Source organism: Hipposideros armiger, unplaced genomic scaffold, assembly GCF_001890085.2.
Source record: "Hipposideros armiger isolate ML-2016 unplaced genomic scaffold, ASM189008v1 scaffold_224, whole genome shotgun sequence".
In the NCBI taxonomy this organism is placed as follows: Eukaryota; Metazoa; Chordata; class Mammalia; order Chiroptera; family Hipposideridae; genus Hipposideros; species Hipposideros armiger.
The window spans coordinates 302144-318237 of NW_017731574.1; the positions used below are offsets into that span (position 1 = coordinate 302144).

The following is a 16094-nucleotide window of genomic DNA, read 5'->3' on the forward strand; positions in this document are numbered from 1 at the left end:
ATAGATATTAAATCCTTCATGATATAAATTGCAAATGTGAAAAGACTGTAACAATATGTGAAAAGTAAAGTGAAAAATTTCCCCCCCAATAAAACAGCAATAGTATAATCCTAATTTATTTAAACTTCCTTTTTAAATTAGAATACTAAGGACCAAAAATAAAAACAAGGGGGATAGCTTAAAATCGGGCTTAATTTGTGGCAACACAAATTATATTTGAGTTAATCAATGCTGCAGTTTTCCTCTTCCTCATTTAACAACTTTTAAATATTACATATAGGTTCTCTAATTAGCCATTCCACAAATTATCTTACAATCAAACAATCAAAAAGGATCTGCTACTGCAAAAATTACCTTACCAACATGGAAAACACAGGTAAAACCCTTTCTACTTTTGTGACAGCCAAAGAACGCTAAACCAGCAACCCCCAATAATATTAATATTAGATAGAAACATTTACAAAGAATATATATTTTACTACCACAACTACTTTGATTAGAGGAGTACGCTCTGAAAAATGGGAGAAGCAGTATTTAATGTAAGGCACTAGGTGCTAGACTCTGTTCAAAAGTTTTATACATAATAAGTCATGCAAACTCCACAGCGATGTAGGAGGTTAAGTACAATAATAATCCCCTGTCAGCTAACTATTCGATTTAGTGAAAGAAGTCTCAAAAGGACAATATAATTTGCAATCGTTCCTTATTTGAATCCTCAGGATAAGATTCTAACATAGGGTTTGTATCTGGATTTAACATGTATAATTAACATTAGTCTTACTACTTGAATAGTTTGGGAGGTACATGGACCAAAGTGACACTATTTCACCTATCTAAGAATAGGTCTAAAAGGAATTAAATATTTAGTTTTTAATTTTGAAAAATGTCATATCTATGTCAAATTGAAAGAGTACACGTGAATACTGATATCATCCTTATCTAGACTCATCAACTGCTAATATCTTGCCAGGTCTATTCAGTTTCTTCATTTCCTTATATCCTGATACACAATTCTCTTTTGCCTAGATAGGGAACAATCAATTTGACCCTTCACCCTTAAATACTCCAAAACCATCTCCCCCAAACAAAGACATTCTCCTGTGTGGTTAACCACAACACCATTAATATATCTACAAAAATCAACAATAACACCACCATCCAACATTTAGTCTGTACTCAAAGTTCCTCGGTAGTCTCTAAAATGTTCTTTATATCAACTTAAAAAAAAAACACAAACCCAAATCCAACCATATATTCTATTTGGGTGCTATGTCTCTTCAGTCTCCTCAAGTCTAAAGCAGTCCTGTTGCCTGCTGAGTCCTTTGAAGAGTTGGGCCTTCTGGACATGTATGATTCGTTTCTTCATGATTAGAATATGCATTTTCAGTAAGAACACTAGAGAGATGGAATCGTGTACCCCTCCTCCCTGTATCACCACATCAGGAGACACAGCTATTCAACTATGGCAATGCCAAACTCCATGAACTGATTAAAAGGATGACCCTCTTAATCAGATCACTCCATTATAAAGGTACATTTCCCCCCTTTATAATTTTTAATAACTGTGGAACGATATTTTAAGGCCATTTTAATATCCTGTCCAACACCATTCACCCAATGATTTTAGATCCACTGATAATTCTGCTGCTAATTATTATACCAGAGATTATAAAATGGTGATTTTCAACATCTATCATTCCTTCGATTTATTAGCTGGCATTTTTCTGTTAAAAAAAAGAGCATTGTTTCCCTTTCTTCTTCTTTTTACAAGGTTCCTTTTAGTGGAAAAATGGTATTTACAAACCAAGAACTGGGTCTACATGTGTTCTTTGCTACTGGATATCACTGCTTCTAGGCCCTTTCTATGAACAGTAAGGAAATACCCAGTTTTTTAAAAAATGAGTTCATTCATACTGCCAATTCACATTCAACACCACAGGGTTCTTCCTTACCTTTTCCCATTCCATATTTGTGTCTCCCTTCTCCACAGTAAGAACACCATTTCCAAACAGTATCAATATATTACTAATTTGTCCTATCTAATTACACACAAAAACCAGTTTCAAAATTAATACCAATACCACTACCAATTACAAACCCTGTCATTTTTTTAATAGTTCTATTTGTTCTTACAATATATCCTACTAAGAGTGTAAAATTTAATTGAATTAATTATTTATTCTATGTGGCTATGTTATCAATTTGATATATACTTAGCACCAGTTGTTTTCAGCTTATATTCATTCAATTTTTGGGATTCATCTTTTCCCCATCCCTTTTTATTTTGTTAAGTCAAACGTTTACATACCTGAAAAGTTACAACTATATTAAAAAGTATATTCATAGAAAGGAATTAATTTTAACAAAATTTGTTAGCATACTAATGAGTTTCAAGATACACCTAAAAGTGGATTTGTGATTCAGTGAAACAAAGTAAACTGATAAATAGCTATTTCAATGGAACTAAAAAAGATTAAAGGCTAGAGTTTGAGATTTAAAAAGTTATTCCTTACTGTGGGAATTTCAATAAAGGTGTATTTAAGACTAAAATGCACAGCTATAAAAACAAAACAACACTGAGCTGATCTGATTAAACCTAGCTTTTGCGCTCAATGGATAGCTTGTGTCTTTCAGCCAAAAGTAGGACTGTTATAAGCCCAGCCCTTCTACACATAAGCCTTATAGTGTTATATTTCTAAAACATTGTTATAATAAACAAAGCACCCAGCCCCCAAACATGCTAAACATCTGAGAATCTCTTACAGGTGGTATTAAATGGGATAACCATCAATAATCAACATAGGGGCTGGCAGAGTGGCTCAGTTGGTTAAGAGCGCGAGCTCTGAGCAACAGGGTCGCTGGTTTGATTCCCACATGGGTCAGTGGGCTGCACCCGAGCTGAGCTGCCAACAGGTGGCAGGATGGCTCAGCTGGTGAGAGCACATGATCCTAACAACAAGGTTGCCTGTTCGAGATGGTGAGTTATGCCCACCTGCAACTCAAGACTGAACGTGGCACCTTGAGCTGAGCTGCCACCCGGATGGCTCAGGGGATAGAGCATGCGCTTGTTACAAGGCTGCCGGTTTGACTCCCGCATGGGATGGTGGCTATGACCACCCGCAACTAATTGAACACAGCACCTTGAGCTGAGAGGCGCTACTGGACTTGGAGCTGAGTTTGCTGCGCCCTCCACAACTAAAATTGAAGGACAACAAATTGGCTGTTCCCCTTCCTCAATTCCCCAATAAAATCTTAAGAAAAAAATTGGCCAAAAAACAAAAAAAAAACACACAACATAATAGAAATACTCCTTAATGGCATTATTTTTTCCTAATAACAATGGCATTATCTCCAATCCCCTTTTTGAAAACCCATCCTGTTGGAAAAAATACTTATTTTAAATGGATATATCTTATGTAAATTTAAAATAACATTCAATAAAATTTGGTAATGGGGCATATCTACTTTTTTTTTTAAAGCGATTATTCTGAGATGACCTTTTTAGAATCACTAGTCAACGATAATACTAAATAAAGCCTTTAAAATAATAGGTTATAAAAGAAACACCAAACTATGTCTGAAAATTTGTAGTAAGAAAAAGAAAAAAACAGGTTAAAAAGCAAAACGTACCAACACCAACAGTACCAAACTGCTGCCCGACTAATGAACTTGGACTGAACTGACTGTATGTCGACATCCTGCCAAAAGGTCCATAGGAACCCACTGACTGGAATGAAGAAGTAGATGAGCCTAGTGAAGACTGAAGAAAGACTGGGTTACTTTTCCAGGCTCTAAACAACATGCACATAATGGAAAGCAATTTGGATATTCACATTTTTAAGAAAATTATTAGATTATAACTACTAGACGCAAAAGCAATTATAATAACTTACAACATGCATTTAATATTACAACAGTTGAATAACCTTCTGATTGCTTTATATAAACAGCTGACCCTTGTACATGGGTTTGAACTGTGAGGGTCCACTTATATGTGGATTTTTTTCATTTTGCATTTGTGGATTCAACCAACCACGGATCAAACTTTCCATCTGTGGTTAGGAATTCACAGATACAGACAGCCGACTGCATGCATTCATTGTTCCACACCATTTTATATAAGAGGCTTGAACATCCACGGATTCTGGTATGTGCAGGAGATCCTGGAACCAATCTCCCCGCAGAACCTGAGGGATGACTGTAGGTAAGTTTTTGGGGAGACAAAAATTATACACGGGGGGTGAGGAGGGGTTTGGTACACTTAAGCTCCATGTTGTTCAAGGATCTACTGTATGTATGTAGCAATTATACTCAATGTGATTTATAAATACTTTTTTTCTATAACAAACTCCTTTGTGTAAACAGTTTTATAGCTGATTTAGGGAAGAACGAAAGAAAAGTTTCTTGAATAAGTGAAGGAACTTTTGCTTAAAGAAAAAATATGAGAAAAATCACATTTGGTCATACTAAGTTTTAGTCTGGCACCAACATAAATAAGACTTCTCACTTCTGATTTTACTTTTATGGTTTTCAATCATTTAAGATGTACTATTAACTTTACAGGAAAGAGATACAGAAACAAACTATCCCACACAAGCCATTTACATTTTAAACTATAGTAATCATTAGGTTAAAGAAAAAATTTAAAAACCTTAACTTACTAAACCTAAAATATATTTTAATATGTACATATGCAAACTTTATTCATTAACTTATCTTAATATAAATTATTTCATAATATAAAGATGAAGTGTACTAACAGCTACTGGGGATATAAGCTTACTGATGGCAGGACCGTGTCTGTGCTAGTGTCAGGCACATGGCACGTACTCAATAAATACTCCTAAATGAATGAATAAAAAAAAAATTAAAAATAAAAATTCATAGTAGTTGGAAGAAGTTATTCAATACCATTTTTTTTTTTTAAAGATTTTTATTGGGGAATTGGGGGGATGGGAACAGTGCTGGGGAATTGGGGAAAGGGGAACAGACAAGTTGCTGTCGTTTTTTTTGTTCTTCAATCTAGTTGTGGAGGATGTTGCTTCACTGGCCCAAGTTGGCACCATCATTGCGCTCTTCTCTGGCGAGGCAGATCAGTCGCCGGCTTCTGGACGGCCGCTCACTGCGGCTGCTGGCCGCTCACGCTGGCTGCTGGCCACACACGGTAGCCCATGGCAATCCACTGCCACAGGGACTGCAGCCCACGCCGTCGCCGGCGACTCAGGGCAGCCCAGCTCCAGGTTGAGCTGTTGTTCAGCATCTTAGCTGTGGAGGGCAGTGTCACTGGCCCTCATATGTGGGATCCGAACCGGGGCCCTCTGGCATCCCAAGCGAGTTCTTAACCATCGCGCCACTCGGCCGGCCCTATTCAATACCATTTTGATTTGTGCTCTCTTGGTTTTTTCATTCCATACAGCTGATTACTTAAATAAGTGGTTCCCTGGAGATTTAACAAAAGGTGTGTGTGTGTGTGGGGGAGAAGAGAGAATGAATGACAGAAAATAACACTCTTTAGTGTAGGCAGCTATCTCTATTAGAATGTTTCTTCTCCCTCCATTTAAGAAGTTCAGGTTTTCTCAGGCTTCCTTCAGACTTACTTCCTCAAAAGAAAGACTTAGAAAGGAGAGGATGGGTGAGAGTAGAGAATTACTCTCTAGCTTATTAGAAGAGTTCATGAAGTATTTTCATTTAACAGCTGGAAGTAAGACAACTCCTATGCAAGATTTTGTGTGTGTGTGTGTATATATGTATTTATATATATATGTGTGTGTATGTGTGTGTGTGTTTAACTGAGCCATCCTGCCACCTGTTGGCAGCTCAGCTTGGGCCTGGCATCGAACCATTGTTGCTCAGAGCTTGCACTCTTGAGCGAGCTCTTAACCAACTGAGACACTCGGCTGGCCCAAAGACAATATATATTTTAAGAATTTGTTTTGTGGCAAACTAAGATTTTATCACTCACAGCACAACAAAAGTTAATTTAAGAGTATTACACTGATAAATCAATAGTCCCATTTTAGTGCAGATGACTAAACAAAGACTTCTAACAAGAAATAAGGCCGAGAAAAAAATGGATTCAGGGCCGGCAGGATGGCGCGTTGGTTGAGGGTTGGCTTGGGGGTGCCAGCACTGAGCAGCAGGGCCCCAGTTCGTCCCACATGAGGGCCGGTGGCACTGTGCCCTCTGCAGCTAAGATGGTGAACAACAGCTCAACCTGGAGCTGGCTGCCTGCAGCGGGGCTGCCGTGAGTCGCCGGCTACTGCGTGGGCTACAGTGACTGCCTCACCCGGGAAGAGCGCAATGATAATACCAGCATGGGCTGGTGGGGCGATGTCCTCCGCAGCTGGACTGAGGGGCGAAAGGGCAGCGACTTGTCTGTTCCCCTCCCCCAATTCCCCAATAAAATCTTAAAAAAAAAAAAGGATTCAGGAGGAAAAACAAGGGGGCCACAAGCTTTTAGTCAGTTATGCTCTCAAATAAAAATACTCTTATGTGAATCTTGCTATTATGGCTGACATTCAGTTTCTATATGCTTCCAATTAACATGTAAACAGGTATTTTAATGGACATCTTTAATTCACAATTCAAAAATTTTTTGGCATCATGTGTTTCTGTTTTTTAATAAAATACAGATTTTTAAAATTTCTCTTACTGAGAATACTTAGGGTCTTCTTGTTTAATACCTTATTTAGGGAATTGAACAACATATGTGTATGTGTTAAAATTCTTTTATGTTTGGCTATCTTATTATATAACATTGTACATATATTATAGAATATATAATGTGATCTAACTTCCTCCCCACCGAACCTAATAATCTTTCCTAAGAGTAGCCAACACCACCCTGGTTTGTAATATGAACCACAAGTGGCATGGATCTTGGATCCAGACAAGACTGCCTGGGTCTGCTCAAATTGTGGCTCTACCCCAATCTCACTTGTAAAAATGAGAATAATTATAGTAACAAGCTCAGAGGGTGTTGAGGGGATTGACTTATATGTGCAGTGGTTTGAATAGGACCTCAATAAATATTAGCTATTTTAACTGATTTTGAAATTAGAAAACATTTTATGACAAAAACAAATTCCTCAGCTATTTCTTACTTTATTTGGTCCCTTATGATCTAAAGAGAAAAACCTAGGTGAAAATATTATCCCGGTACTTTAGGCATTGAGGGAACTAGAAAATGGTAAGCTATATGAACATTCAATTGATAAAAATTAAAAAAAAAACCACACCAAAAAAACCCCAATTACAAAACCCAAAACCCAGGAGGGGCAAAAGCCAAGGTTAGCTATGCGCATCAAATTTACTTGCACTCCAAGACAAATTTACTATCAGTTACCTGAACGATAGCTGGGTCCTGAGGCAAAGAACATTGTGGTTTTGGAGGCTCACAAACAGTGAGGTCTTTAATATCACTTCCTCGGAATATAATGTATTCAAAGACTTCATCTCGAGGTGGTATTGGACGATCTGTCGGTCTGTCTTCTGTACCAAAGGACCGAACTGGTGAGAAAAAGATGAGATGAGATATGTATCTACTTATCATATTCAGACAATGCCTCTTGTTAAGTATACTGTTCCAAGCATTAAGCAGTTCTTAAAAGTCACTCATGAGAAAGTACTCATTAATCTGTAGCTAAATATTTTTAAAAAGAAAACACAGTGAATTTGCCTAGAACTAAATGTATTCAATTTAAAAGACTATTATTATGAGTTTGTGGTCTTCCTACATTTTTATTTATTTGGTGGTTGTGGTAAGAGGAAGAGTTAAAAATGTCCTTTATTTCATTGTTGATTTATTTTTCATGTCCTCATGCAGCAAACTAAAAATTGGAAAACTATGTGATATTTCTTGGTGGAGGGCAGTGAGTAAAGATTTACCCAGTCCACAAAATCCAAGTTTGGGAAACTAAACTTCAGGATTAAGGCAATTGAAGGGAACATCTGTCTTGGTGAATAGGTCCTCTAGAAACTGAGCCAAGCAGTTATAGCTATTCAGCCCCATGGGATAGCCTGAAGTGCCCAGATTACCTAAATTACCTATCTCATAATTAAATCTGATTATTTTAACACTTAAGATAGCATTACTCAAAGTTAAATTATGGACCACCTGTAAGCTAAAAAGATTTCTGGGATCCTATTCAAATACACTGAGTTAGACTTTCTAGGGAGAGAGTATACAAATCTGCATTTTAAACCAATTCTCCAAGAGTTTCTTATGAACATTAAAGTTTCATGTTCACTGTCTTAGGAGACTTCTGAAAATGTCTGCATCCATATAGAAGTCCCAAATAAGAAAATTTGAAAGATCATATATTGTCAATTTAAAGAGTGTCCTAGAGGAAGTAAACCCTTCAAGACAGTGCAAAAATTTTTAATGTATGCGTTTTTTCTGCAGAATTAATCCAGAGCTAGACTGAAGATGAATGTTATTTTAGTTTAAATGATGACTTTTTTTCATCCTAAAAATTCTTTCTAGTATTCTAAGACTTCCAGGAAAGATGGTGGCATAGGTGTAGGTTTGCAGAAGAACATCCCTTCCTAAAACTAAACGAAATAAAAAAGTTAAAATATCCCTAAGCCAGGAAAAGATCTCAAACTTGTACCATGAAATTTTATTAAAAAGTATCATTCAAATACTGAATGAGTTAGTCTAAACTGGAAGACGAATCCCAGATTTCATATACAGCATGCCCTGAGAAATTTTCATTGGCACCCACCAATTTGGTAAATGGGAGTAGAGACACAGATAAGGGAAGAGGCGTGGAAAAAGAGTTGAAACTCCCCTTCCCCTGGTAGCCAAAGAGTACTTTATCAGGGCAGGAATATGTGACAAGTTTCTACATTTGTCCTTTATCCAAAAGGAAGGCTAAAGAAGAGTTAGAAAAAGCAGGACTAAGAAAGTTACAAAAAAATCAATCTCACTCCTAACCTCAGAAGCAGTAGAAGCACCACACAATGGGTACCTTCCCAGTCCCCGAGAATAACAGATTAGCTTATCCTGAAGTGGAGGAGGGGAAAAGTCAAAGGCCCCTTTCTACAAAATCATACAGAAGCTTCCATTAGGCTTCTCTATATGCCTAATATTTGGATGGCCTAATAAAACCATCCAAACTATACCCACGTATTCAAAAGATAGATGAAAAAACTGTTTGGAATTAATATTTATCACAAGAAGTAGAAAAGTTAAGAAAGAATTGCTTTACATTCTCAAGAAAACCAAAACTCTTATAATCAAAATAACACTGAAAAGAGTTAAGGAAAGAGAAAAATAGACAAGACAAATATAATAGCAGAATAAATAAATCAACAACAAAATAGTCAAAGCAGTAAAACCAAGTCATTAATAGAGAACAAAAAAGCAAAGAAGATATAAAGTACAGCAATCAAATGGTTAGAGAGAAGATGCCTGCTATGCACATCTAAGTTAGTTAACTGTTGTCTATGAGAAAGTCAACAGAATAAATAAGAGAAACTATAATAAAAGATATAACAGAAATTTTCTGACATGGAGACCTAAATTTGACCAAAAAGTTTTTCACTGTACTTCCAGAACAAAATTTAGTGCACTGTAAGACACACAGAGACTTATCCTTTGCTATATTAAAATAACTCACAAACAATGGTATCAAAAGATAAGAGATGGACAATAAATTCATTTAAGCACATAAATGTATGTGACAATTTATAATACTACGTGGTCTTAGAACAAATTTAATAGTTCTGAAAAAATTCTACAAAGTTATAAAGTGTGACAAAATAAGTCAGGACAGTATCTACATCACATAGTATTCTAACAAATATTGGGAGATGAAGAGCAGAAAAAAACAAAAGGAAATACATAATACTCTCATCTTTTATAGTAGGAAGTCACTTGATAAAAATTATGTCAGTATAGTCAGAAATCACATTGGTTCATCCCCAAATTCTCCTAACCTGTTATGTAGTTATTGCACTTGTAGGTAACAACAGCCAAACACAGCAAGCCATGAAAGAACAGTATGATGTCCACTCACCCCAAATTTCCTCTTGGCTCAATTTGGCTACATACGCAGTCTTAGAAGTGCTTATTGCAGGGTTCTCCCTGATCTTGATACATTCTTTCCTTGTCTCCATCTGCAGCCCTAACTCTTCTTTATACCTTCTTCCATCAGGCTACATACAGGCTACCTTCAATTTCTTCTTTTAAGCTGACTAACAATTTAATTGTTGGGTATATTTCACCAGCATTTTTGTTAATGCTATCATTTCAATTATTTTTTTAAATTGTGGTAAAGAACACATAACAGGCCGGCCGAATGGCGCGCTGGTTAAGAGTTGGCTTGGGACGCCAGCTCTGAGCAGCAGGGCCTTGGTTCGGATCCCACATGAGGGCTAGTGACGCTGCTCCCTCTACAGCTAAGATGGTGAACAACAGCTCGACCTGGAGCTGGGCTGCCTTGAGTCACCGTGAGCGGCTGTCCAACAGCCAGAGAGCGACTGCCTCACCCAGGAAAAGCGCAATGATAATACCAACACGGGGCCGGCGGAGTGGCACAATGGTTAAGAACTGGCTTGGGACGCCAGAGGGCCCCAGTTCGGATCCCACATATGGGCCAGTGAAGCAATGTCCTCCACAACTAGACTGAAGAACAAAAGGAGAGCAACTTGTCTGTTCCCCTTCCCCGATTCCCCAATGCTGTCCCCTCCTCCAATTCCCCAATAAAATTAAAAAAAAAAAAAAAGTCATGTATATGAGGCAGATTATAAAACTTACTTTCAAAAGATTACAATTGGGCCGGCCGAGTGGTGCAATGGTTGGGGGCTGGCTTGGGACGGCGGAGGACCCCGGTTCGGATCCCACGTATGAGGGCCAGTGACACTGCCCTCCACAGCTAAGATGCTGCACAACGGCTAGGCCTGGAGCTGGGCTGCTGTGAGTTGCCGGCAACGGCGTAGGCTGCAGCCCCTGTGGCAGTGGGTTGCCATGGGCGGCCATGTGTGGCCAGCAGCCAGTGTGAGCGGCCAGCAGCCGCAGTGAGCGGCCGTCCAGAGGCCGGCGACTGATGTGCCTCGCCTGGGAAGAGCGCAATGATGGTGCCAACTTGGGCCAGTGAAGCAGCGTCTTCCACAACTGGACTGAAGAACAAAACGACAGCAACTTGTCTGTTCCCCTTCCCCCAATTCCCCCGCACTGTTCCCATACCCCCAATTCCCCAATAAAGATCTTAAAAAAAAAAAAAGATTACAACTATCGAAAATAAAAAGATATGAGTGACATCATGAAGATGGCAGAGCAGAAACAACTATTAAGCTGGCAAGCATGGTCTGAATAAACCATTTTGGAACTATGGGGTCTAGTCAAACACTTGTAGCATCTGTGGGAGTACCTGGAGAGAGAGGCTGGAGACTTTTGGAGAATTTTGGCATTTTGCATAGTGGCTGGCTGTTACCATTCACCATCTCCTATCTCCAGGACAGGCAGCTATGAGGACAGTGTCTCATGTTCCCAGGTGCAGCTTGCTGGTGACAGGTGGGCAATAGGGACCTTGTCCTTCAAAAATCGGGGTTGCCTGACAATTCGCTAAGGGGCTTGCACACAGGATGGTCATTTTTTCAACCCTCAAGAGCAAAAGCAGCTTCCCCAGTGATGATGGTGAAGGCATTTGAAAGAGATAGAAAACCCTTTTTCTCCTCCACAGCAGCAGAATATACATTATTCTCAATTGCACATGAAACATTCTTCAGAATAGACCATATGTTAGGCCAAAACCAACTCTCAATAAATTGAAAAAGATTGAAATTTTACAAAGTAGCATCTCCAACCACAATGGAATGAAGCTAGAAATCAACAATAGAAGAAATATTGGAAAATTCGTAAGTACATGGAAATTAAAAGTACACTCTTAACCAACCAACAAGTTAAAGAAGAAATCACTAGGGAAATCGTGAAAAATTTTGAGACAAATGAAAAAGAAAACACAACATGCCAAAATTATGGGATGCAGAGAATGCCATACTCAAGAGGGAAACTTATATTTGTAAATGCTACATTAAAAAAAGTAAATCAACTTTACACCTTAAGAAATTAGAAAAAGAGCAAACCAAACCCAAAATCCAGAAGGAAATAATACAGATTAGAGCAGAGATAAGCAACATGAAGAATAGAAGAACTATCAACAAAAGTTGGTTTTTTGAAAAGATCAACAAAACTGACAAACCTTTAGCTAGATTGACTACGGATAAAAGTGAAAAGATGCAAATAACTAAAATCAGGGATGAAAACAAAGACACTACTACCAAACCTCATGGAAATTAAAAGGCTTATAAAATACTACTACAATTGTATGCCAACAAACTAGATAATCTAGATGAAATAGAAAACTTCCCAGAAACATACAAATTACCAAAAGTGACTCAAGAAGCAACAGAAAATTTCAACAGACCTATAACAAGAGACTACACCAGTAATCAAAAACCTCCAAAGAACCAGGACCAGATGGTTTAACTGGTGAATTTTAACAAATATTTTAAAAAAGAATTAACATGAATCCTACCTAAACTCCTTAAAAACAAACAAAAAACAAACAAAAAAAGGGAAACACTTTCTAACACATTCTAAGAGGCTAGTATTATTACCCCATACCAAAGTTTGACAAAGATACCATAAAACTATAGATCCATATCTCTTATGAATACAGACACCAAAATTCTCAACAAAAGACTAGCAAACTGAATCCCACAGTACATTAAAAGGATTATACACCATGACCAATTGGGATTTTATCCTAAGAATGCAGGGGTGGTGCAACATAAAAAAAAACACCAAAAAACAAAACCAGTGTAACATACCACATTAACAGACGGAAGGAGGGGAACCCCACACAATCATCTTGATACAGAAAATATTTGACAAAATCTAACACCCTTTCATGATAAAAACAACAACAACAACAAAAAACCACACACAAAAAAAATTAGCAAGCTAAGAAAAGAAGGGAACTTCCTTAACATGAAGGGCATATATGAAAAGTCCACAGCTAATATCATATTCAATGGTGGAAGACTTTTGAAAGCTTTCCCCTAAGATCAGAAATAAGAAAAGGAAAGCCACTTTCACCACTGCTATTCAACAATGTATTAGAAGTCCTAGCCAGCACAATTAGGCAAGAGAAAAAAATAAAAAGCATCCAAATTGGAAGAAGTAAAACTATTTCTTTTTGAAGACACCATATTTCCCCATGTATAAGACTCACCCTTTTCCGAACAATTTGGGGTCTAAAAACTAGGTGCGTCTTACATGGTTGTAGATTTTTTTTACTTGCATTTCCCGCTGAGGACGAGGGAATATATGAAGACAGTGATTCGTCATCAGACATAGATGAGGAGAAGCTAATGGTTGGGAGTTTTGACAGTGATGAGTTGTATGAATTTCATGATGAATAAAACTTGAGTTCAGTAACTTTATGTAATACAATTTTTTTTTTCAAATTTCGAGCCCCCAAATTAAGGTGCGTCTTATACATGGGGAAATATGGTAACATGATTCCATACATAGAAAATCCTACAGAATCCATTAAAAAGAAAACTACAAGAGCTAACAAATGAATTCAGCAAAGTTACAGGTACAACACCAACACACAAAAATCAGCTGTGTTTCTACATACCAACAATGATTAATCCAAAAAGGAAATTAAGAAAAACAATTCCACTTATAATAGCATCTAAAAGAATAAAATATCTAAGAATAAATTTAACCAAGGAAGTGAAAGACTTGCACATTGACAACTACAAAACATTCCTGAAAGAAATTTAAGACCTAAAGAAATGGAAAGTCATCCCATGTTCATAGATTGGAAGACTTCATATTAAGATTGCAATACTCCATAAAGTTATCTAAAGATTCAGCACAATCCCTATCAAAAAAGGAAAAGCCAACCCTCAGGTTCATATGTAACTCCAAGGGAGCTTGAATAGCCAAAAGAATCTTGAGAAAAGTTGAAGGACCCATACTTCCTGATTTCAAAACTTAGTACAAAGCTACAATAGTTAAAACAGTGTGTTACTGGCATAAAGATAGACATATAGATTCATGGAATGGGATAGAGTCCAGAAACAAGCCCAAACATCTATGGCCAATTGATTTTAGACAAGGGTCCAAGACCATCCAATGGGGAAAGAATAGTCTCTTCAAAAGATGGTCCTGGAACAACTGGATAACCACATAGAAAAGAATAAGATTGGAACCCTACCTTACTCCAGATACAAAAATGAACTCAAAGTGGATGTGATATTGTGATATAAGAAATATACATTTTGTCTTCGTCTGCAGTTCCTGGCCAGAGTTCCTAAAACCTTTGTACTTTCCAAAGAGATAAAAGTACTAAAAGCATCTTTTGTTCTAATATTTGGTCTTTGACCCCAGTTCCTGACACTGAGCTCCTAAATCTCTTGGAATCTCCCAGATGACAAGAGCATTTTTTTGTTCTAACGAGGAGGCCCTTGGTGGGCTCCTGGATAGGTTCAGGAAAGGGGCTGGTCACCAGAAAGACCAAGCTATGATTAGAAATTTGGCATGTTCAGCCTCACCCCCATCCTTTGGGGAGGGGAGAGGGACTGGAGACTGAGTTCAAAATTGATCATACCTACATGATGAAGCCTCCATCAGTCCCTGAACTACAGGGTTTGGAGAGTTTCCAAGTTGATGAACATGTGGAAGTGCTGGGAGGGTGATGTGCCTGGAGAAGTCAGGGAAGCTCTTCACTCCTTCCCACCTATCTTGCCCTATGCATCTCTTCCATCTGATTGTATCTGAGTTGTATTCTTTTATAATAAGCTGGTAATCTAATAAGCAAACATCTTCCCTGAGTTCTGTGAGCTGTTCTAGCAAATGATCAAACCAAGGAGGGGTCATGGGAACCCCCAATCTATAGCCAATACAGGTCACTGCTATACTGGTGTGTGTTGGGGGTGGGGGTGGGGACAGTCTTGTGGGACTGAGCCCTTACTCTGTGGAATTATAGTGTTAGAACTGAATTAAACTGGTGTCCAGGGAGTTGGAGAACTGGTTGATGTGGGGAAAACCCACCACCATTTGGTGGAAAGATGTATTGAGAGTAAATTGAGAGTAGAGCAGAAACACAGAATTTTTCTTTAGTGGGTCAACGACCTAAATATAAGAGCCAAAACTATAAAACTATTAAAAGAAAGCATAGGAATAAGTCTTTATGACCTTAAAAGTTGACTACAGATTCTTAAGATTTGACACCAAAAGCATGAGCAACAAAAGAAAAAAAATAAACTGGACTTCATTTAAAACCTGTGCACTAAAGAACAATATTGAACGTGTTAAAAGACAAGCTATGGAATAGGAGAAATATTTGCAAGTCATATATAAGGGTTTAATATCTAGAATGTATAAGAAACAACAGAAAGACAAGCAACCCAATTAAAAATGGCCAAAACTTAGAAACGCTTCTCATAAAGACAAATACAAAGAGCCAAGAAGTTCATGAAAAGATGTTTAATATCATTGATCAATATGGAAATGAAAATTAAAAGCACCATGAAATACTTCTTCACAAATACTAGGATGGCTTTAATAATAAAAATACTGGGAAGCATCTGGACAAATAGGAATCCTTGTACATTGCTGGTAGAAATGTAAAATGGTGAGCTGCTGTGGAAATCAGGTTGATGATTCCTCAAAAAATTAAACACTGGGGCTGGCTGAGTGAGGTGTTGGTTAGGAGTTGGCTTGGGACGCCAGCTCTGAGTAGCAGGGCTCCAGTTCGGATCCCACATGAGCGCCAGTGACGCTGCGCCCTCTATACCTAAGATGGTGAACGGCTTGAACTGGAGTTGGGCCGCCATCCAATGGCCGGCGAGTGACTGCCTCATCCGGAAAGGGCGCAATGATAATACCAATATGGGCTAGTGAAGCGACGTCCTCCACAACTAGACTGAAGAACAAAAAAAGGACAGCAACTTGTCTATTCCCCTTCCCTGGTTCCCCAGCGCTGTTCCCCTCCCTCAATTCCCCAATAAAATCTTAAAAAAAAAAATTAAACACAGAATTACCAAGTGACTCAACAATTTCTCTCTCTCTC

At 38.0% G+C, this 16094-nt stretch overlaps 1 protein-coding gene across 6 annotated transcripts in view; it reads right to left on the reverse strand.

Moving 5' to 3' along the window:
- The window catches only part of LSM14A (LSM14A mRNA processing body assembly factor), a 59167-nt gene that overhangs the window by 23264 nt on the left and 19809 nt on the right, over positions 1 to 16094 (reverse strand). For all 6 annotated transcript variants that reach the window (XM_019654513.1, XM_019654509.1, XM_019654514.1 and 3 more), the window contains exons 2-3: positions 7346 to 7509; positions 3631 to 3760 (exon numbers count right to left, since the gene is read on the reverse strand). In XM_019654513.1, coding sequence (XP_019510058.1) covers positions 3631 to 3760; positions 7346 to 7509 — 294 coding nt within the window. The remainder of the gene's footprint in view (positions 1 to 3630; positions 3761 to 7345; positions 7510 to 16094) is intronic.